The 23,596-nt window shown below is 34.1% G+C and overlaps 1 protein-coding gene across 2 annotated transcripts in view; it reads right to left on the reverse strand.

Moving 5' to 3' along the window:
- Positions 1 to 23,596, reverse strand: part of ERGIC2 (ERGIC and golgi 2) — a 43,539-nt gene that overhangs the window by 16,439 nt on the left and 3,504 nt on the right. Inside the window, exons 2-9 of one of the 2 annotated variants that reach the window (XM_030322082.2) lie at positions 19,106 to 19,170; positions 17,166 to 17,308; positions 15,525 to 15,633; positions 13,168 to 13,214; positions 11,827 to 11,897; positions 5,941 to 5,981; positions 2,178 to 2,279; positions 1,176 to 1,271 (exon numbers count right to left, since the gene is read on the reverse strand). In XM_030322082.2, coding sequence (XP_030177942.1) covers positions 1,176 to 1,271; positions 2,178 to 2,279; positions 5,941 to 5,981; positions 11,827 to 11,897; positions 13,168 to 13,214; positions 15,525 to 15,633; positions 17,166 to 17,271 — 572 coding nt within the window. In that variant the 5' untranslated portion in view covers positions 17,272 to 17,308; positions 19,106 to 19,170. The remainder of the gene's footprint in view (positions 1 to 1,175; positions 1,272 to 2,177; positions 2,280 to 5,940; positions 5,982 to 11,826; positions 11,898 to 13,167; positions 13,215 to 15,524; positions 15,634 to 17,165; positions 17,309 to 19,105; positions 19,171 to 23,596) is intronic. The other variant, XM_030322083.2, reaches the window with a different exon arrangement.

Below are 23,596 nucleotides of genomic sequence, written 5' to 3' on the forward strand. Positions count from 1 at the left end.
CTACTAATTTCTAACTACATAAAAATACTTGTCTCAAATTCATCAGGGATTACATTTTGATGATGATCATCAGAAGGAAAAACAAAACAAAAACCTAATGCCATCCAACATGAACAAATTAACAAAACGTCTATGTAAGAGCTTCCTGGCTACTAATACTTGGCAAGTAGAAGGTTTTCATCCATATCCACTTACAGCTCATTTAATTTATAAACTATAACATGACTGTTTTACTTTTGTTTTGAAGTAGTTTTTAAAGTTAGTAGTCTTCTTGGGGCACCTGGGTGACTCAGTTGGTTGAGCGTCCGACTTTGGCTCAGGTAATGATCTCACAGTTTGTGGATTCGAGCCCCACATCAGGCTCTCTGCTGTCAGCACAGAGCCCACTTCAGATCCTCTGTCTCCCTCTCTCTCTGCCCCTTCGCTGCTCATGTGCACGTGCACACACACACGCACTCACACTCTCTCTCAAAAATAAACATTAAAAAAATAAATAGGGGCATCTGGGTGGCTCAATCTGTTGAGTGTCCAACTTGAGCTCAGGTCATCATCTTGCTGTTTGTGGGTTTGAGCCCCACGTTGGGCTCTGTGCTGATAGCTCGGAGCCTGGAGCCTGCTTTGGATTCTGTGTCTCCCTCTCTCTCTGCCCCTCCCCCACTCACGCACGCTCTCTCTCTCTCTCAAAATAAACATTAAAAAGTTTAAAAAATAAAATTAAAAAAAATAAATTGAATAAACACTGGGGTGCCTGGGTGGCTCAGTCGGTAAAGCTTGGTCCAACTTCAGCTCAGGTCATGATCTCACAGTCTGTGAGTTCAAGCCCCTCATCAGGCTCTGTGCTGACAGCTCAGAGACTAGAACCTGCTTCAGATTCTGTGTCTCCCTCTCTCTCTGACCCTCCCCTGTTCACATTCTGTCTCACTCACTTTCAAAAATGAATGTTAAAAATTTTTTTAATAAATAAACATTAAAAATTTTTTTAAATAAATAAAGTTAGTAGTCTTCTCTATCCTGAGATTGAAGCCCTGAATGTAAGTTTCAAAATATCAAAAATGCAGATACACAACATTGTAAACAGTCCTTTAGTAGTTATGTTATTTGATTAGCAAAGAATTTACTTTTAAACCAAGCTGCCAACTTGTCTAAAGTATTTTCAGTAAGTTAAAAGAACATACTTGCCCACAGTTATGTGAAAATTCCCCGCTACTTTATTGACATAGAGATGACCATGAATTCTGCAAGCATCTGGAGGCTGTGATGAATCATCTTCCCTGTTACAACATGAGAGGAAGGATTACTTATGGCACACTCAACACAGTCACCGTCCTGTGGAAGGAACACTTTGTAGATGGGGAAAAGAATTTCTAAAAATCAATTTTTAGGTAATGATCTAAATGTCAAAAGTACCACAGCAGTTTTTTGAAGTCTACACATTTATAAAAACTCATACATCTACGAAGTAGAAAAACAATTACATATATATATATACATGTATATATGTGTATATATACACATACACACACACACACATATATTCACACACACACACATATATTCGTTCCATGGTTCTTCACATCTGACCACAGGACTAAGGCCAGTAAGAGAAGAAAGATTAAAAGAACTAGTCCAATAAAAACATACTTTTGTCAGCTGTTTCTGGCACTGTAGGGGACAGAGAAAGATGGAAGTAAGAATGAGGGAAGGCATGCCATCCAAGTTCAAACAGACAATGACATCTTCCTAAGCAAATGTCAAACCTCTGTATAGTTTTAAATTTAAATGATCATTTTCATGATTATAGCATTTCTAAATATCACCTGTTGTAACCTAAAAAAGAGAAAAAAAAGTGAAATAAAAACACAAACTCCTAACCAAAGTTTCTACATCCTCATAAAATAATGGCAAATGCAATTAATTTGTTCTTAAAACCTAATATAATTTTATATGGAAGTATGCCATACACACATAAGAGAAAAATTAAATGAAAATGAAATAATATTATTTGTGATCAGGATGATCAATATCACAGGCTATAAATTTAAGAGTAAAAAGAAATCATCATACAGAATGATTACACCTTCTCTAAGAAATATGAGATTCAGGAACTAAACCAATACTCAAACTTTGTCACAGTCAAATCCTAATAAATAGGTGTACATTTAAAAATTACATCTCACCTTGGTGGAAGTGCTGTTGAGTCACTTTTAAAAGCACTTTTAAATATGACATCTTGAAGTGAATGTTCTTCTTGGAGTCTGCTCTGAATCAGCTGCAGCATCCTACATACAACATCAACAAGCAACGGTTACAAATACACCTAGGAATACAAGAGAGCTGACACTTTTTTAAAATAACAATGGTTAGCTGACTTACTTAACCCATATATTTGTTATTACAAGACTTTATTCTAAAATAAAGTACCAAATTTTCTTTGGTCATTTCCTTAAAAGAAGGAAAAATGAGGTAGGGCAGCTAAGTTTAATAGCTGATGGAGTGAATAATAGATGTGCAGTCAGAGTCACTAAGGAGCTTCTCCTCACCTTAGTATCTAAACTCCTTTTTCATGCTTGCATGCAGCTGTTACAAAATTCTTACCTTTTGTCGGGTACGGAATAAAGTGTGACAGGTACAAAGAATAAGACAAGTACAACAGATTTGGTGGACTTAAGTGGGAGACTACTGGGGTATAAACCCATACCACAAGCATCTAATTCTCATTACAAAATAGGCCATTATGGTGTGTCTTTTTCCAAAGAAAAATGGTATAAGACCATTCTGAGCAAAATATTATACTCTACCTGTAATTTTTTAAAAGAATATTAGCATATAAGGCATAAAACTATAAAACAAAGTATATATTTGAGAACCCATACTTAGATTTTCTTTTTAAATATACCTAGCCCCATAGAACAAATTAGTTCAAGTTTTTTTTTTTTACAAATTTCTTTATGTTCACAGTAACTTATAAAGTTATTTATTCTGAACAACAAAACCAAGAATAACAGCTTTCTCTCCCTCTAACACTTCTACCATTGGGCCATGTTATTTCCTACCATGTTTAGCAATAAGTCTGTATCTTTAAATATAATCCTATTTTACCTCCTTTAACTCTACGTCTTCAGATAACTAAAATCCAAAATCATCTGTTTAAAGTTCAAACTCACCAGGTACAAAAATTACACACAGAGGGACGAACAGACAAAACACAGAGGATTTTGAGGGCACTAAAACTATTCTGTAGATACTATAATGGTAGACATATGTCATTATACATTTGTCAAAATTCATAGAATGTAGAACACCAAGAGTAAACTATGGACTTTGGGTGATAATGATGCGTCCATACAGGTTCACAGATTGTAAGCAATGTACCGCTGTAGTGCCAGGTATTGATAATGGTGAAGGCTGTGCACGGGGGGTGGGGGGGGCAGTGGATATTTGGGAATTCTGTTACTTTTCGCTCAATTTTGCTGTGAATCTAAAGCTACTCTAAAAAGTAAAGTGTTTTTAAAAAAAGTTTATCTACCTATATAAAACTTGGGGAAAATTATAAACAAATATAGACCCTTATAAAAGGAAGCAAACGTAAATCTAGTATTTCACTCCCCACCATAATGATAAACATTTTTTAGAAGTGCAAGTGAAAGATCAAATATTTACGCACCATTCACTAAAAACACTGGTAAAATAGGTCTATTTAAAATAACAATTCATTTTTACACTGTAAATTTAGTTCAGAATAAATCTTAAATCTAGAACTAAAAAAGCAGAAATCAAAAAGGCTATGTCTAGGGTTTGAGATTTATTTACTGCTACAGGAGAGAGACTAACTGGGATCTTAAATATTTTTAAAAAGCAGAATACCAGCTGAAAGAAAACTTCATCTCTTTCAGCAAACTCTAAAGGTAAAGAACCATTTAATATGTACATTATTCAGGATGTTAGTCCTTCGGTATCTCTAGTCCATTCTAGAATATTTGTTTAGAAGCAGAACTGATAATCTACAAAGATTCAACAACCAGATCCCATCTTCAGATTCACACGTCTCAAGACAAAATCTTTGGATCTAAAGCTACCAGAAACTGAAAGTTTCTTATTTGATGTGTGTCTTGTATTTCCAGAGTCCAATTTCAGTGCTGAGCAATGGAAAAAGAGGTTGAAGACAGCAAACTCTGTGTATAAGTTTTGTCTCAAATATACCAATATCTAAGCTTATATTCCATTTATGAAGATATGAAAAAAAAAAACACCTCTATTATGGAAAACAGCCATCATTTTAATAGTAAAAACACAGTGTCTTGAACACTGAATAAAATTCCATGTGAAAGGAGGCTTCTCACTTTAATAGTTCTGGATTAAAGTAATGTCTTTCATCTCTGGATGGCTTTCTACTAAAAGTACTACAAGCCCAGAGACAACTACATTTGATTTCCACCTCAATTTTAAAATCTCCACAAATGGCAAAACTGGAAATTAAAAGAGAAATGCCTTTGAAATGTACTTAGAAAGAAAAAAAAGGAAAAAAATGGGAAAAAGGGTTTTTGTTTTTTTGTTTTGGCAATAATCTTAAATTAGGTAGAGCCTTTATAAGCCCTGGAAACAAAAAAGAAAAAAAAGAAAAGAAAAAAACAGCACTATATGGGAGTAGGGGTGGGGGAACCATTTATAACAAAGGACTACTTTCTTTAATATACAAAGGACTATTTAAAATTATCAGGAAAAAAAAAAAAAAAACCAACAACCAAGCAAAATGGGCATAGGGTATGAATGAGCAGTTTCACACAAAAAGAAATACAACAGGAAAAAAAATCCATAAAGATATTCAAGTGATTCATTCATAAAGAAATGTTAATTTAAAAAAAAGCATAATACTATTTTCACCCACAGAATTGGCAAAAGTAAAAAAGCCTTGGTTATACCCACTATTTGTGAGGTTGTGTAGAAACAAATACTATCAGTTTTGGAGTGTAAGTAAAGATATTTTGGCATCACCTATCAAAATATATTTTTTCACAGTTCTATTGAGATATACTTGACATATCACACTGTATAAGTTTAAAGTGTACAATATACGATTTGACATATTTCTATTTTGCAAAACGATCACCCCATAAGTTAACAACCATCATCTCACATAGTTACAAATTTTTTTCTTTGTGATAAGAACTTATCAGTATGTTAATTAAATATCCTCTGAAAGAGAAATTCCATTTCTATACACTTACACACACTTACACATATTCACACCAGTATATAAGGAATTAGGTTCAAGAAATTTCATTGAGCATTGTTTTTAATATTAGAATCCTGCAAATAATCTAAATGCCCAGTGATAAAAATCAAATAAGAACTATAGTTTATCAGAATGCTGTATGTAATGAAATGGGAAGATGTCCAAAATACCAGGCTAGGTAGAAAAAAGCAAGTTCTAGAATGAATGTATAGAAAGACACCATTTGTAATGGGAAAAATAAAACACAAGCAAATATGCAAACATACAGAAAATTGTAAATTAACAGAAAATCTCTAGGCTACAAAAGAAATTTAACTCTAGTTATAACTGCTAGTCAGCAGCACTAAGAGTAATAATGAAGAGGTTTTTACTTTTAATATATACCCTTTACTTCATACCCTTTATATTCAAATTGAATTTTAAATGATCACATATTGCCTTATAAATTTTTAAATACTTAATAAAATTTTAAATGAAAACTAAAATGTACTTATGATTCAAAGTACACTAGAGAAAACATTATACAAAACTCTCCTATAATTTGACAATATTTTTGAAATTATAAAGATTAAATATTATATTCTGTTAATATTTCACCCCTAAAACTGCCCACAAAAATGTTAAATCTATGAATAATTCAAAATGGACAAAATAGAGAAAATTTGATCCAGATTTCATGGACCACAATACTTTAATTCACTTATTACCTCTGCCACTCTTTTTGCTGTGGTGAAAGATCAAATATTACCTGAAATAAAGGAAAACATAATCACTAGCACTGTCAATTTCTCTTGGCTTTTATATCATAATTAAAAAAAAAATTTCTTTGAGCAAGTAACAAATTTATAATACTGATAAAAACAAGTATTCATGATTTACATTTAATCTTCTGTAAGTGAAAAAATATAATCTATAATATTCTTACTCATAGCCAATATAAAGGAATTTTACTGATCACAAATATTTACCTGTTACAGTTATCCACATTTATAGGAATGACTATAAGCTGATAATCTGGCATATGTACAAAATGGTATTTTAGGACTTAAAATCATTTAAATGATACGTGCATGAAAGTTTTTATAGAAGAAAAAGAAAAACATAAAGCTCGACTGTAATATCCAAGCATCCAAAGCCCACATTGTTGCCAGAAAGATGCCACGATGAAATCAACAATTTTGAAACAAGCTACACAAATTGCCCTATAATTCCCAAATGTATGAATAAAATAAGGAATAATTCAAGAAATTGTATTTAAGTACTATCTTCATAGATTCAAAGTCAGACTAGGTGACTTGTAGAATCAGAGGGAAATATGCAAGCTTTCCATGCTTTATGGCAATATCCACAATTTAACCTTGCAATAAAAAGGCCACTTTTGATTTTTATAAAGGTAATCATAACAAAGCATATAGATTCTACTTTTTAAATTTAGCAATATTAGTTATCCCTCCATAATCGGCTCCTAACCTACTACTCTCTCTCTATAAAATCCTCAGTTTTTTTTGTTTTTTTTTTAATTTTTTTTCAACGTTTATTTATTTTTGGGACAGAGAGAGACAGAGCATGAACGGGGGAGGGGCAGAGAGAGAGGGAGACACAGAATCAGAAACAGGCTCCAGGCTCTGAGCCATCAGCCCAGAGCCCGACGCGGGGCTCGAACTCACGGACCGCGAGATCGTGACCTGGCTGAAGTCGGACGCTTAACCGACTGCGCCACCCAGGCACCCCAAAATCCTCAGTTTTTTAATCAAAGTGGAAGAAGCCTTCATTCTATCAAATAGTTCTACATCTCTGCCTTTAGTAATTTAATTATACCAACCTGGGAACTTCGTATCCTGTAATTGTGACCCTCATGTCTGTCAAAATCCTACATACCATATCCTCCAGGTTAAATTGCCTCCATCTTTCTGATTACAATGAAATTGTCTCTGATTACTCCTGCTGAACTTGTCTACAGCATGTTTCCCACCCTTTTCCCACCATAGCACGCAAGGAAAATGCTAACATCTGTAAAACACACGATGGCAAACAAGAGGCTGCATGCAACTGCTTCCCAGTTACCTTGTAAATAAAACTTTTGAAGGTAGGGACTATGTGATTCTTCCTTTGACTTCCCCAAACTGCTTAGTGTAGTGCTTAGCATGTGGGTAAAGGATCTACTGAGTAGCCTACCGCATGCTACGTACTATGTTACTTAATTCATCACTTCATTGAACCTTCAGAATAAGCTCTGAGTTTGTTATTATTCTTGCCTTTTTTTAAGTGAGGAAGAAGCTCAATAGGTTAAAAACTTCTTCCAAAATCAGAGACTGTAAGAGTCCATATATAAACCCAGCTCTCAGATTCCTCATTTTTCCACCATTTTTTAAATTCTTTTAAGTAAAGAAATAGTAATGAAATATGATAGTAAATAGCAAAGTAGTAACTCTCATAGCATAATGTGTGATCACAAGTTGGAAACTAGTAAAGCTATTAGGGTTAAGTTTTTAATATTCGGAGTACATATTAGGATAGTAAGTATGAAAACATAAAAAGTAAACATTTTCTCAAATAATTTTATACTGATAGTTTTTACCTAAATATTTTAATATAAATTAGGACAAAGGAACGAATACTTACCAGAAATACTGAACATTTTAAAAATTACTAATAAAAAGTATACAATTAAGTATTTTTAAGTTCCTACCTTTCTGGCCAAGACATGACTTTTAATTATATGACAGTTAAATTTAATTTTTTTGTTGTTGGGGGGGAGCAGGAGGGGAAAGAGTCTCAAGCAGACTCCATGCTCAGTGTGGAGCCCGACACAGGACTTCATCCCATGACCGTGAGAGCCGAAATCAAGAGTCCGAGCGAGGCTCAACTGACTGAGCCACCCACACACCCCATACGACAGTTAAATTTAAATAAAGCTTTCCTATTCCACAAGTGACTGAAAGAGATGACTAACTGTTGACAATGTAATAATCAATAATCTTGTTACAATTGCATAATTCTAACATATTCCTTAGTGCCTATTATCTAACAAGGCACCTATACTTCACATTTTGTGAAACAAAGAAGAAAGGATAAAATTAATGCTTTTCAGGAGCTTAAAAATCTAGCTTGAGAGATAAGCTCTCCAGAAAATATATGTAAACAAAATCAGGGACTTAACAAATGTGAAAAAAGAGTAGGAATGAGAGCCACTCAGAATAAGGAGAGAATGCTAAAGAAAAAGTGTAAGTAAATTTTAGGGATGCCTGGGTGGCTCAGTTGGTTAAGCATCTGACTTTGGCTCAGGGCATGATCTCGCAGTTTGTGAGTTCGAGCCCCACGTCCGGCTCTGTGCTGACAGCTCAGAGCCTGGAGCCTCCTTCAGATTCTGTGTCTCCCTTTCTCTCTGCCTCTCCCCTGCTCACTCACTGGTGCGCTCTCTCTCTCTCTCTCAAAAGTAAATAAATATTTAAAAAAAATTTTTTTTAAATTTTAGAGGGGAGGTTAAAGATGATTAAGTGTCCTCAAAACCAAATTTTCACAATGTTCAGAGAAACATAAAATGAGGACACAATCTATATTATCATTTTAAATAATTTTAAATTTGCATCCCCATGCTAGAAATCATCAAGAAGTTATGCAAGCTTGCATACAAGGGTGAAAGGGAGACTAGAGTGAGAAAAGAGTCCAAGACATAATTTATTTCATGGGACAGAGAAGTTTATATTAGGAAACAAGGAAAGTCCCTAATTCAGAGTAAGAGAGGAAACAGTGATAAAAGATAGTAAGACACCCAAAGAAGAAGCAGTCTCTACCCTAGAAGCACTTACAGGAGTTCAATCAAGTGCCAGAGACCACATGGTGAGGACATTCCAAGCTCTTATGTGTTATTCCTAGCTCTTATGTGGCATGGACAGTGTTCTAAGTTAAGCAAGAATGCTGCCACAGCTGGTTGCTAATGAGGATGGTCACATGAGCTAAAGAAAGAGGAGTTACCCTAGCTCAATTTAGCCTGTCAAAACAAACACAGAAAAGAAAATTTGGGAGGGCCCTTGTGGACCACTCCACTATCCTGGACCAAATACCGACTTCTTCCTTCCTCTTCAAAAGCATCTTAAGCTCTAACATGATTTAAAAGAAACACAATATAGGGGCACCTGGGTGGCTCAGTCGGTTAAGCATCCAACTTCAGTTCAAGTCATGATCTTATGGTTCATGAGTTTGAGCCCCATGTTGAGTTCTGTGCTGACAGCTCAGAGCCTAGAGACTGCTTCAGATTCTGTCTCCCTCTCTCTCTCTGTTTGTCCGCTGCTCATGCTCTGTCTCTCTCTCAAAAATAAGGATTAAAAAAAAAAAGAAAGAAACACAGCATATCTAAATCTGTACCCTTTCATCTAGGTATGAAAAAAAAAGTGTGTGTGTTGGAGAAGGTGGGTCAGATAGGAACTGACATAACTCAAGTCTATTTCAACTCTCAATCACTTAATGGGCCACTTTATATCCCCAATCTAAAATTAGACAAGAAAATAAATAAATAAATGAATGTATAAAAAGATTCATTAACTTGAAAAAAGTGGTCAATCTCAAGTATGAGGGCTAATTTTCCTCTATGATACCATTGCTAGGAATAAGAAGAGTGTTAAGTTTTTCTAATTATTTCTCACCGACATTTAGCATCATGCAGACAGGAAAAAAATGGAATGATCTATGAGATATTAAAGATATAGAATATAATCATTGAATTTTAAAATATAATGAAGGCACTGAAAAGAAGATAGGTCATACTGGATCAAGGTAATTTCTCAGAACTCAGAGAAGTATGAAATACACATCTAATGTAAGAATTGATAAGAATATTGAGAACCACTCCATGAGATTCAGCATCATATAAGAATTTTAAAAAGCAGAGGTAAAACCATTGCTTTAAACAAAATTAAAGCAGATAAACAAGCCCAAAAGTGTGTGTGTGTATATGTGAGTGTGTATATGTGTGTGTGTGTGTGTGTGTATACATATATATATACACATATAAACTTTAAAATTCAGATCATTAAGATCAACAAGAACCAAAGAACAAACAAAAACAAAAAAATCCACACCCAAAGGGGATCCACACCTGGATATATGGGATAAATATGTGAATTGCAAAAGTAAAAGAAAAAAGCATTCAAGCATGAAAAGGTTATACGTGAAGGAAAAAATAATTGCATCAGAAAACAATGAAGGAAGGTCTATAAAGTTCTGAATACAAAACACCATATCCTGAGCTAAACTCACATGTATGAAGAACAGAACAACGTAGACAGTTGTGCTAGAGTCCATAAAATATAACCCACATATTCTTACTGATTAAGAAGTCTCAAAAAGTCCTTCTGCAAAATGATAAAAAATAAAGAATGGTAGAAAATAAAAGCAATAAAACAGAGTTAAAACAGTAATTATTCTTAATAGTATGAAATGTAATACAAACATCATAAGTGTCTAATAACTATCGAGATCTACATCTCTAGATACTAGTTTAATATGTGATAACATGGTACCTGAATGTGTAAGGTACCTAACCTCATAAAAAAGTACTGTGAAATCAGTTTTTTTGAGTGAGAATACAGGAGTTAGGGAGCAGAGAGATTCAGCGTGGCAATAACAAAGTTGTCTTTTCTTTAGAAATCTCTACTTAAAAAGTGTGTTTCAAAAGGCATAAATATATTTTATTGCTATAAGCTACAAATAATTGGGTAATCGAAACTGACCTAAAGGCTTCCTTTTTTTTTTTTTCCCCATGAAATTCAGCTACTTCTAATCCTTCTCCATCAGCTTTAGTCTTCACTTTGCAATTTGCTTAAAGAAGTGTTCACAACTGTCAATGATAAACAAAAGAACTCAAGAATGCATGGATAAACATAAGTACCACAATGCCAACAAAGCAGTGAGCAACTCAAAGGGGCTGGGAGTTCCATTCCTTATTCCCTAAAGCTTCTTTAGAGCTGGTTATCATGACTTATTATCACCTGCTCCTGTAATGTGTTTTACCTGCCCCTGTCATGTGGTGGTGTTTCTGATAAATTGGTTATACACAACTCGTACTCTGCCAACAGTAGAAGAATGTCAGGATTTCACTAACTTTGGGAAATGGAAATATGAAGAAGAGAGAAGTAAATGCATAGAAAATTTCTCCTCTAGATATTGCTTCATTCTTGATTATGATAAGAGAACTACAGCTGAAACATTTCTAGACTTAAATTTGGTAAAGGTACAATACAAATAGGACAGAATTTCCAAATCATTCCAAATCATTCGAAGAAAAGAAGAAAATTTCATCATTAAAGCAACTATAAGAAAAGAGAAAACTATTAGGAAGCATTAACAAAAAATATAAAACACAAATAAGGTTATAAAACAGACTTTACAGCCTTATCTAATTAACAATGGTTATCTCAAGACTTTGGGATTAGATATAACTCCCCCCCACAAATCTTCGTAAAGAATATGGATTACTTTTGAATAAAAAAAAAGAGTCTAGCTCATACAAAACTAAAAGCAAATATCAAAACTGTCTTCAAGAAAACAATACCTCAAAGCATATTAATTTAAAAAAACATGTGCATTAAACTTACTGGTTCATAAACTAGACCGTCGGCAGATGCAACCATTGTTTCTGCTAAATCCAATACATCTGCTCCAACATCTGCATAAAAAAATTAGAAGTTTTACATCCTATGTTCAGAGCCAAACTATATCTGATATAAATTAACAAACAGAGATGACTAACAGAAAATTCAAACATATATAATCATTTGCCTATACCACTTATTTGTTCAAATAAGTAGCATTACATAGTTTTGGTGGAAAGTGTTCCAAAATACTTCTGGAAAGTATTCCAAAAAATCGATAATACTTTTTCTAGTTCTTGTTCAGTAAATACCATGAAATGTAATGTAATTTCATATTCTTATAGTAAAAAGTGTAAACTCACTTCACTGAAGAGCTTTGCAAAAATGGTCAAGAACCTAATCACAAGTACTAAATGGCTGGTATATGAAATATTAAATACAAGAATTATTTTTAGAAATTAAAAGAAATTTTAGGAGAAAACTACTGATGACTTTTTAAAAATCAACAAATAGAAAAAGTTTATTTTGAAAAGACTAAAATTTTAATGGTATGCAAACATCTAAAATAAAGCAAAATATGATATATTCAGTAATAACACAGACTCATAAATATGTGTTTCTTTACTCCTAAAACAACTACCATAAGGAAAAATAAATGAAAAAAGAGATTTAAAGTTTTTCTCAATGAAATCTCCCAGAAATTAATCTCCTTAATTAGATAAAACTATTTCACAGTTAAAAAACTTTTATGTGAAATACTAACTTCTTTGTCTTCACATTTTAGGCAGTAATTCAAAAGATATCTTTCATGCAAAAGCATCCTCATTTTTGACAGCAATACTGATTTAAACATTATCTATCTAGCATATTAACATTTTTCTACTTCTAGCAGTATAATCAAATGAAGCAACAAGAAAACAGAAAAAAGTATCATCATTAAGTTAAAAGACTTGAATCCATATTTTAATATGCATAAGTAAAAGTAAAGAGTAGTAAACCAAAACAGTCAAACAGGATATGTTTGTAGAGCATGGGTGTAAAACTGGTACTCCAAATAAGAAATAAATGATACGCCCAAATTAGAACTGTAACTCACAAGAATTTCTTCCGATTTTCTTTTTAATTATACTAATATGAAAGCTAAATCTCCTTTTTATGGAGAAGAAATTTAAAGAATATAAGCTGGGTAAAAAAAAAAACTTGCATTATTAAATAACATTACCATAGCATTTTAAGATATCATAAAGGAAAAAATAAAGTTAAGGCACCACCAGTGGTTTTACTTATTAGCAATTGTTTAAAACATAAACAATAAATGGATTCATCAAGTTAATGTGTACTTACATTGACACTTCATAGCAACAGTAATATCTATATTGATTCTCAATTTGCTAAAAGACAAAAAGAAAGTATTAGTATTGCCAAGTGATCAACAAAATATAAGAAATATAAATCAACTGCTCTATGAAAACTCAGATTTCAAACAGAATAAAATATGTTGATTAGAAACTGGATAGGAGCCTGGGTGGCTCAGTCTGTTAAGAGTCCGACTCCAGCTCGGGTTACGGACTCACATTTCGTGAATACGAGCCCCGCATCAGGCTCTGTGCTGACAGCTCAGAGCCTAGACCCTGCTTCAGATTCTAGGTCTCCCTCTCTCTCTGCCCCTCCCCTGCTTGCAATCTCTCTCTCACTCTCTCTCAAAAATAAAGATTAAAAAGTAATTAAAAAATAAATAAATAACTGGATAGCATTTATTATGGCCAACACAAAGGCATTTTGAAAGTAAAAATTCTATTTTGCAATTCTAAAAGCCTTTCTGATGTCACAGGTTTTTAACACAATATCCTTTAATTCGATAATGGTAATTCAACAAACTCAACAATAACTCCAAGCAACTCAGAAAAGTCTACCTCTGTTTACATAAACCTTATATAGAATATTCTTTTGAAAACGTAAAACTTTCCAAATCAAGAGTAAGGAATTACAAGTCTTTCTCCTCTATTTATCAGATAAATATCATATATCAGGCATTATGCCTGATGCCCTACAAATATTAAATTTTTATTCCCTATCATGGACCTATAAAGTATACAGCTTCACAGTTTTGCAGATAAGCCGGTGGTGTTCAAAGCAGCCTAAATGCCTGACTGAAGTGGTATATTGAAAACTAGGTCTGTGTGGCTCAGGGTAAATGCACAAACTACCAGAAAAAGAAAAAAAAAACAACAGTATGATGTTTAAAATTTCGCATGGCCTTTAAAAAAGGCTCAGTCAATGCCTTATTTTCAAATCAAATTAATTTTCAAGTATCAAAATTAATCAATCATCAGTGAATAACAGAATGAGTACAATCATATCAGTCCCATCCTGTACTTCCAAACAAAACCTTTTTCATTCTAATCATTTTATCTTGTTTCAATAGGAATTACAGATTTTTGGAGCTTCCATAGAGTGTTAAAACTGTCTAGAGTTCAAACTGTGCTCCAAATGACTCAGGAGATGCTGTAGGAACCAGAGAATAAGGTGAAGTGGCCAAGCTTCTGGGCATCCCCACTCGGCTTACATGGTAACCTATGAAATACTTCATTGGAAAAAAAGCAAAAAGTGATTCACTGGTGCTTAAAACAACAAACTCTTTGAAAACTAATGGTATCAAGAATAATACTCATACTACAGACAAAGAAACTGAGGCCCAAAAGAAGTCAGTTGTGTTATTTGCCCAAGGTTACACAGCAATTTACAAATACTGCCTTACTTAATTCTCATTAACCCCATGAGGAAGGTGCTATAATTATCCCCATTTTATGAAAAAGGAGACTAAAGCACATGCAGATATAGATTTAGTAACTTCCTGAAAGTCACATAGCTAGTAAACGGCAGAGCTGGAATAGGAACTGAGAAGTAAATGTCCCCCTCCCCACCCCTGCCCACCATCCAATGCAGTCTTTTTTTTTTTTTTTTTACATTTACTTATTTTTGAGAGACAGAGACAGAGCACAATTGGGGGAGGGGCAGAGATGGAAGGAGGCACAGAATCCAAAGCAGGCTCCAGGCTCTGAGCTGTCAGCACAGAGCCCGATGTGGGGCTCCAACTCACCAACTGTGAGATCATGACCTGAGCCAAAGTTGGACATTTAAGCGACTGACCCATCCAGGCGCCCCCCCCCCCCCAGTGCAGTCTTACTATTATAAACCTGTTATCTTCAATCATTAAAAAATCCAAATACAAATAAATTAAAGAATATACTTTCAAAGGTTTAAAGATGACACTATTTACATTAAAATTTTATTTAGATGTAATTTATATAAATCTAGTTTTAAGCATACACAATGTAGCTTTTAGACACTTTTCCAGCTCACACAAGTCAGTAAGATAGTTCAAAATCTAAAGAGTAAACAGTTTCAAAACATTAAATAATTTCTACCATTAAAACACCTAAATATATATTATGTCCTCCTAACCTTTTTTATACAAGTGCATATTAATTCAAGAAAATCTCTTTTAGAATTTAACCAGGATTGAAATAATTCTAAAATATTTCACCTAATGCATGCAATTAAAGAGAATTTTCCAGTACTATTTCTTCATAACTAAAATAAACCACATATAAAAAGTTAGAAAAATTTTAAAAAAGAAGGTATGTTATCTTCAAAACAATTTGAGTCTAAAAGTATTTCAAGAAGAAAAAAGAAGTTACCTAGAAAAATCCTTATCTACTTCATATTCATACTTCATCCATGTATCTTGATATACTGAAAATTCCATTATGGTTAATAAAGCCATAGTGGTAAATGCTATTAGAGAAACTGAGAAAGCAAACAAAACAGAATTAAAACAATTTTTAAAAAGGAAACAACGGGAAACTATTTTAAGTGGGATTAAAATTAGCAAAGAAAGCCCTTATAAGATTGCCACGTAAATGGATACTACTATAAAAGGCTTTTCTTAAAATATTCACATAGATTTCTAAAATAGTTAAAAAATGAGGATTTACTGAGCACAAACAAACACAGCACTTCTACTATTGAGAAAACATTTTATCTCAGCAGTACTAAAGGTATCTCTCACTAAATAGATTTGCCAAAATTTTACCACGCACAAAACTGTTCTTTTCTAATGTACAGCAGTGTCACAGATATGATAAATGATGAAAGTAAGCATAGTTTTACAGTACAAATGTGAAAGAAGTACCCTCATAATTAAAAATGCATCATCCATGCCTGTAGCCCAACCTATAAAAAACAAAATTAGACTAATTCCTAGTTTAAATTGCTAATTCCTAATTCCTAGTCTAAATTCCTAGACTAATTCCTAAGCGATAACAATCTGTGTGCCAGAAACTCATATAACATTTCCAAATCTCTAATAAAACTCTCATCTACTTTAGAATCTCCCAAATATATCACTTCATTTATAAAAACAGGCAAAAGATTTGACAAAAAATAAGAGAACTATCAGATATTATGACATAACACACTTAAAATGGATCATGCAACAACTTGCACTGTTTTCATTAATAAAACTTAATTGCAGGTTAGAAATAGCAAACCCCTTACTATACTTTACCAAATGAAATATCAATCTTATGTGAAATATGCTATTTTATTAGCTCTTCATGGGGAAAGAAATAATAGTAAATACTGTCATAGCTGCATATTTTTCTTATATATTTCATATTTATTTTATTTAATAAATACTCCTATTTGTAACAGGTACTGTTTTAAACATTTTATAAATATTAATTTATTTAATCACTAAAGTAACCTTGCCAGGGAAATACTGATACCATCCCCATTTCATGGAAGAAAAAACTAAAGCATAGATGGATTAAGTTAACTTCCTCAAAGTCAGGTACTTAGGATGGGGAAGAGGTGGGATTTAAATCCAGACAGTCTGGTTCTAGAGTCAAAGCTCTTAACTATTACCTCATGCTGCCCTTCTCCAACAATGTGAAACTTAAGAATTTCTGTTATAATGTCTAAATTGATTTATTCTTAACCAAAGTAGAACTCAAGCAGTTCAACATTAAATAACTTCCTCCAAGTTCAATTCTATTTATATATAATTATACATAACTCAAGAGCACCAAAGCAGTAAAATTGGATTAAGTTGTTCAGTAATGTTTTAATAAATACTGCTAAATGCATAGACTGCTATGGGTTAGATGCCAAAGAGAATATATATGACAATAAAATTAGGACAGTGTGACATGAGGACGGAGCAGTCACAGGTATGCAATTCACTGATGAGTTCCTCATGGCTACATTTCTCTATGAGCTGACTGGCTCACCGAGAAGTTGCACTTAGTAAGGGAGTTTTAATCTGAACTGATACTTACCTGTACCCCCACTGGCTGAAGTCTCTACATAGCTGTCAGGAACCTTTGGAAAGGCATCCAACTCTTTCACCAAACTCAAGGTTTTTTTCCGATTCAGTCGCCTCATCTTCAGGAAAACCTTCTTCTTCTTTCATATAGTCATGCTAAGGAATAAATGATGAATAAATGAATCCTCCAAAAAAGATACAAAGGTTTCTTTTAATTTTAGGTAAGTGACAAATGTTCTTGAAACAACTTAACAATCTCATTCCTCCTTGAGAAAAACACCTTAACACTTAGCTGAACCTCACCTTTCTCCATCTCACTCTGACAAAAAAATACTAATGAAAGGCAATTTATACACACAAACACATTAAACAGCAAAAAAGTGAAAAGTACTTGACATTCATAATACTTAAATGTATAAATTAAAATAAGAAATAACTTTCCTTCTATTAAATTAACAAATATATTAATATATTCCCACTAATAGATTACAATGAAGTAAATAAAATAGGCACACTCATCTATATTGCTAGCAAGAATATAAATATTCACCACTACCCTTTTGACTAAGTGAATTCCCTTTTTAGGAAGGTATCCTAAAATAATAATCTGGTGTCACTAAAACTTTGATTGAAAGGATAATTTTCCTTTTTTTTTTTTATTTTTTAATGTTTATTTTTGAGAGGGAGAGAGACACAAGGTGATTGGGGGAGGGGCAGAGAGAGAGGGAGACACAGAATTTGAAGCAGGATCCAGGCTCTGAGCTGTCATCACAGAGCCTGGTGTGGGGTTCAAATTCATGAACCGTGAGATCTTGACCTGAATCAAAGTCAGATGTTTAATCGTCTGAGCCATCCAGGCGCCCTATGAGGATAATTTTCATGTCATTTTAAAATACTGAAACTAGAAACAAATATCTGGTAGTCAATATAAAAACTATAGTGAATTAAAAGCTCTGAATCTATGTAAACACTGAAAATCTTAAAAAAGAAAACATTTAATGACAGGAAAATACTCATATACATTAGGAAAAGACTAGAAGGTCATACATATAGTTTCATGGGAAACAAAAGGAAAATTTTACAAGAAACTGATTCAAAGTCTATATGCAAAAATGTTAAAAGTAGATCATGGGAGGATTTTACTGTCTTTTTTAAGAAAATTTTGGACTTTCCAAATTAGTTTTAAATAAATTAAATAAATAAATAAATAAAATATTTAAAATAAAATAAGTATGTATTGAAATAAAAATATTTAAAAATGGACTGCTTGGTATTCTTTTTTTGATCAGTATGCCAACTATATCTAAAATATGTTACAAAGCCATGAAAATAACTGAATTCTCAAATATCTGTGTAACTTTTGTAAGACTATTGGTGATGCTATAAAGCATTACCAAAAATCAAAGCTCTATTACTAAAATCAGCACCTAACAGAATAAATCAAATAGTTGTGGAAGTCACTAAAAGAAAAAGAAGGTCTCCAGAAGAAAGCAGAAAGACTTGTCTGAAATCCATGGGTAGGATTAATACAGAAAGAATAGGCCATATAAAGGGCATTCATGAAGAAAAAGGAGAGTCTGACAAGTAAAAACTGGCAGTGATCATGAACACTGTCCAAAAGACACTAGTCCCTAACCAGGGGCACTACTAATCAGTCCTAAAGTGAAGTTTGGATGCAAAAATAGACTTATTTCATTTGCCATTAAAAACATCCAACTAACTTCTCTTTTCTATTCCATAAACACAACGTGGCCTTCAGATTATAATTTTGGTTCTCATGTGTATGTTTTTCTTAAGGAAAAAAGAGACACGTAGACAAGACAGATGAATTTCTGATCCCCATAACAGTTATAAAACTGGTATTCTCATTTGTAAATTATGCTTCTGTTTGTAAGCATAAGCTGTGCTCCCTAAGTTTGTTCAACTCTGAGCAATCACATTTATTTTCTGTACCTGCTTAGTGGTAACTGCACCAAGACCGATCCTTCTTCAATCTTTCAATTTCTGCTCATTTGTTCCTATTGGGGTTAAATATTAAACACGTTCAAACCGCTTGTCTTTAAAACGAAACTCTGCATTTAAGATCAAGTCCAACTCCAACTATAGATCTCTGGCTGCTTATCTATAAACCAAACTTAAAAGGATGAATTGTCAGGGCACCTGGCTGCGACTCACAGGGCATGTGACTCTTGATCTCAGGGTGAGTTCGAGCCTCACAGTAGGGGTAGAGTTTACTTTAAAAACAAAAAAAAAGAATGAATTGTCCCCATTTGTACAGTGTGACTACTTCCTCACTACATGTTCATCTCTTAACTAAATTTGCTGTAAGTCATGAACAACTTTTTTTTAATGTTTATTTATTTATTTTTGAGAGAGAGAGAGAAAGAATGAGAACAGGGGAGGAGCAGAGAGAGAAGAAGACAGAATCTGAATCAGGCTCCAGGCTCTGAGCTGTCACCAAAGAGCCCAACATGGGGCTTGAACTCACGGACCACAAGATCGTGACCTGAGCCTAAGTCGGACACTCAACTGACTGAGCCACCCAACCACCCCATGAACAACTTCTTCAGTATAAAATTCTATGGACGCTTTCTAGTCCTTACCTAATTTTGCCTCTGAAAAAATAGTTTATCACTTCTTGTTCATCTTGAAACAGCATCTTACCTTGCCTTAAATAATACTATATTCCTGATTTTCATTCTATCTCTAAGACCTTTGGTTTACTATGCAGATTCTTCCACTCAGATTCAGCTCTAGGCCCTCCTCCGACTCTCTTTCCTATTGATCTCCCCTCCCTTCAATTTCCATTTATATGCCCATTCTTCTCAAATCTTTATTCCCAGTACAAATCTCTCCGCAGACATATATTTTTGCTTTCTATGATATTTTCATGGGGTCATTCCAAAGGCAATTCAGACTCAATTAATTGCTTGTTTAATTTTCTGTTTTCTCCACTCTAATGTTAGGGCAGGAACCCTAACTTGATCTGTGTATTTCCAATGCCTGGCACAGAGGTATACAATAAATATGAAAGGAAAGAAAAAAAGAAAGGTGGGACATTCCCCAAAATATGAAGGAAGGAAATTTTCCCAGAAATACCCATGATAGCACAGCTTACCAATCAAAACAGTTAAGATAAGTAAATATATAAAAATATAAGATCCACAAGGAGAGGAATTTTTGTTTTTTTTCATTATAGTAGTCCTAGTACCTAGAACAGTGGTTGGCACATAATAGGTATAGCACAGCTGAGCAAATGACAAAACTGAATTTTACTCCTAAACTTGCTATATTTTTATAAGTTTTATAAATATGTTCTTTTATATTATATATAAATATAAAGATATGACAAGCAGCTAGTAAGTTTTATAAACTTCTAACAATTCACACAGCTTATTCAGCACTCCTCCTACCTGGCTACCTCCCCGCCTCCATCTAGCATTTTCCATTCCTGTTTTCCATGATTACTCTTCTAGAATGGAGCACCTTGCCACTCTGCTACTCCTCCTGTCCCATTCCTGTTAGTCCAGCACTAACCTGCATCATCAAAGAAACTCATTCTATCTCCAATACTTGCCACTCTACTCTACAGAGCCACTGTTCTGATATGAACAAGTTGTCCAATAACTTCTGTTTTTCTGAAAGCAATCCTTTTATCTGTTTTCTTCATGACACTTGACATTCTCCTGGTGGTAATGCCCTTCAAATCCTTACTTCATTTCTGAGACTCACCAGGTAAGGCAGTCGGTGTTTTATTATGATTTCTCAACCATTTCTTCCCTTTTCAAGTCTACTTCTAATAATAATAAACACAGGGGTGCCTGGGTGACTCAGTATGTTGAACATCTGGCTCTTGATTTTAGCCCAGGTCATGATCTCATGGTTTGAGAGTTCAAGCCCCATATCAGGCTCTGCACTGTCAGTGCAGAGCTTGTTTGGGATTCTCTCCCTCCCTCCCTGTCTGCCCACCCCCCACTCATGCAAATGCACTCTCTCAAAAATAAATAAATCTTTAAAAAAATAATAATGAGCACATACACTACCCAGAATTATAGCTTTCATATTTTACGTTAGGTATTATTTGAATTATTTATTTATTCATTTAATCCTCTAAACGACTCTATAAAGATGATACTATTTTTATTCTCATTTATAGATAAGGAAACTGAGGCACAGAACAGTCAGGTAGTATCTGCAGGGACACACAGCAAGTGGTAGAACCTGTATTCGAACCCAAACAACTTGGCTCCAGAGTCCATGCTCCAAACCACAGTGCACACTGATACTTCAGTACTTGTGATCATCTTCTAGTAACGTCTGGATCTATTTAAAATTTCCTTAGTAACTTTAGCACCTGGATCATTCAATATGCTTCTCTTCTTCCCCATTCCTTCACAGTCCTTTGCAAGTCAGGACCCTATGACACTCATCCTGTGGCATTTATTCACAATGATAATGCTTTTACCATGTAAATGTAACAGATTTTCTAAGCCAGTGACCTCCATCTATGCAAAGCCACACACAAGCGAGACCATTTTTGGCTTTTCAACTTTCAAAACAGCTCCATCTCCAAAATCCAAAACACTAGTTTTCCTCTCTGAGCAGAACCAATTATCCTTCCAGCTCTTTAATTTCCTAACTAGGACAGAATTTGTTCTTCATTTTCCCTGTGTTTTCAGTACATTGGACTTCTCCCCGTTCTCCAGGCCCACTGCTCCCATCCCCAATCTATTTCCTTCACCGTCTAGCTTGGTCAGCCACTTTTAAAAATGCATTTAGAAATACACCAAGTCACTGGTTTCCAGAAGTCACTGCCATGCTATTAGAAAATTTTCTGAACCTAAATAAAAAAAAAAAAAAATGAAACTTTTAAGCTAAATTTATTCAATTTAAAAATATTTTATTGGAGATTATTTCCTTCCTTTTTTATGTGTGTCAATTCTTTTATGAAATGATAAAAGTGGGTAATAGAGGTTTTCGTTTCTTTTGTTTTTGGATGTCCTGCTTTACTGAAATTAAAAACTGCAATTCGGGGCGCCTGGGTGGCGCAGTCGGTTAAGCATCCGACTTCAGCCAGGTCACGATCTCGCGGTCCGTGAGTTCGAGCCCCGCGTCAGGCTCTGGGCTGATGGCTCGGAGCCTGGAGCCTGTTTCCGATTCTGTGTCTCCCTCTCTCTCTGCCCCTCCCCGTTCATGCTCTGTCTCTCTCTGTCCCAAAAATAAATAAAAACGTTGAAAAAAAAAAAATTAAAAAAAAAAAAAAAAACTGCAATTCTACATCAGTCCTCAAATCCAGCCTCTTTTCCTGTATTCCCTCTATATTTTGTGCTGGTCCACATAATCTAAAAATTTAGAAGCCATTGCATTAGAATTTTTTGCCCACTGGTTGGTGCTGCTCCTCATACTTTCCCAATCTCCAGACTGTTTTCTTCAATATCTGCCCTAAGCTGTCATGTATATTAAGAAGCAAACAAACAAAAAAAAGTCCTGGAACTCATTGATAATAGTTGAGACTAAGACAATGCTTTGAAAAACTGCATAAGAAATAAGAAACCACCTTTCATGCCGGAACACAGACACACATTATCAACCCTCAATCTAAATAATGTCAACAAAGCCCGTAGTTCATCACTGCATCCATTTGAATATGAGACTATAAAATGTTTTGCTAAAATTAAAACAGAGTTCATGACGCCTTTTACAGTCTGCTCAATTAAGTTTACTTCTCCAAACAAAAATGGAGAAACAATTTTACTCCTGCTACCCACATTTTATGAGCTAACTTCTATTTTTAATATATATTTGGCAATATGAGAAATATTTAATTGGTTAATATATATGACCATGCTGTGGGTTGAACTGGGTCCCCTAAAAGGATACATGGAAGTCCTAATCTTGGTATTTGTGAATGGACCTTATGTGGAAATATGGTAGTTGAATCTTTGAAGATGTAATTAGTTAAGATGAGATCAACTGGATTAGGGTGGCCCAAAATCCAATGACTCTTGTTCTTATCAGAAGTCCATTTGAAGAGACACAACCAGGAGAGAATGCCACGTGAAGACAGAGGCAGAGATAAGAGTGATGCATCTACAAGCCAAGAAGAGCCAAGGAGTACCCAGGTGCTACAGGACGCAAGGAAGGTTCTTTCCTAGAACAGCCAGAGGGAACACGGCCTTGCCAAGACCTTGATTTCCGTCTGCTGGCCTCCAGAACTGTGAGATAATAAATGTCGACGTTTTTAAGCCATCCAGTTTATGGGAATTTGTGAGAGCAGCCCCGTGAAACTAATACAAGCCATTAATAAGAATGAGAAAGGACACAAAACAGATATTATCCAGGCCATCAACAAACTTCAGAAACAAAAAGCAAAACTACTTATCTATAACTTTAAATTATTTGATTATATTGCATTAGAATACTTTACACTAAACATTTTGTATG

Source organism: Lynx canadensis, chromosome B4 (assembly GCF_007474595.2).
Source record: "Lynx canadensis isolate LIC74 chromosome B4, mLynCan4.pri.v2, whole genome shotgun sequence".
NCBI lineage: Eukaryota > Metazoa > Chordata > Mammalia > Carnivora > Felidae > Lynx > Lynx canadensis.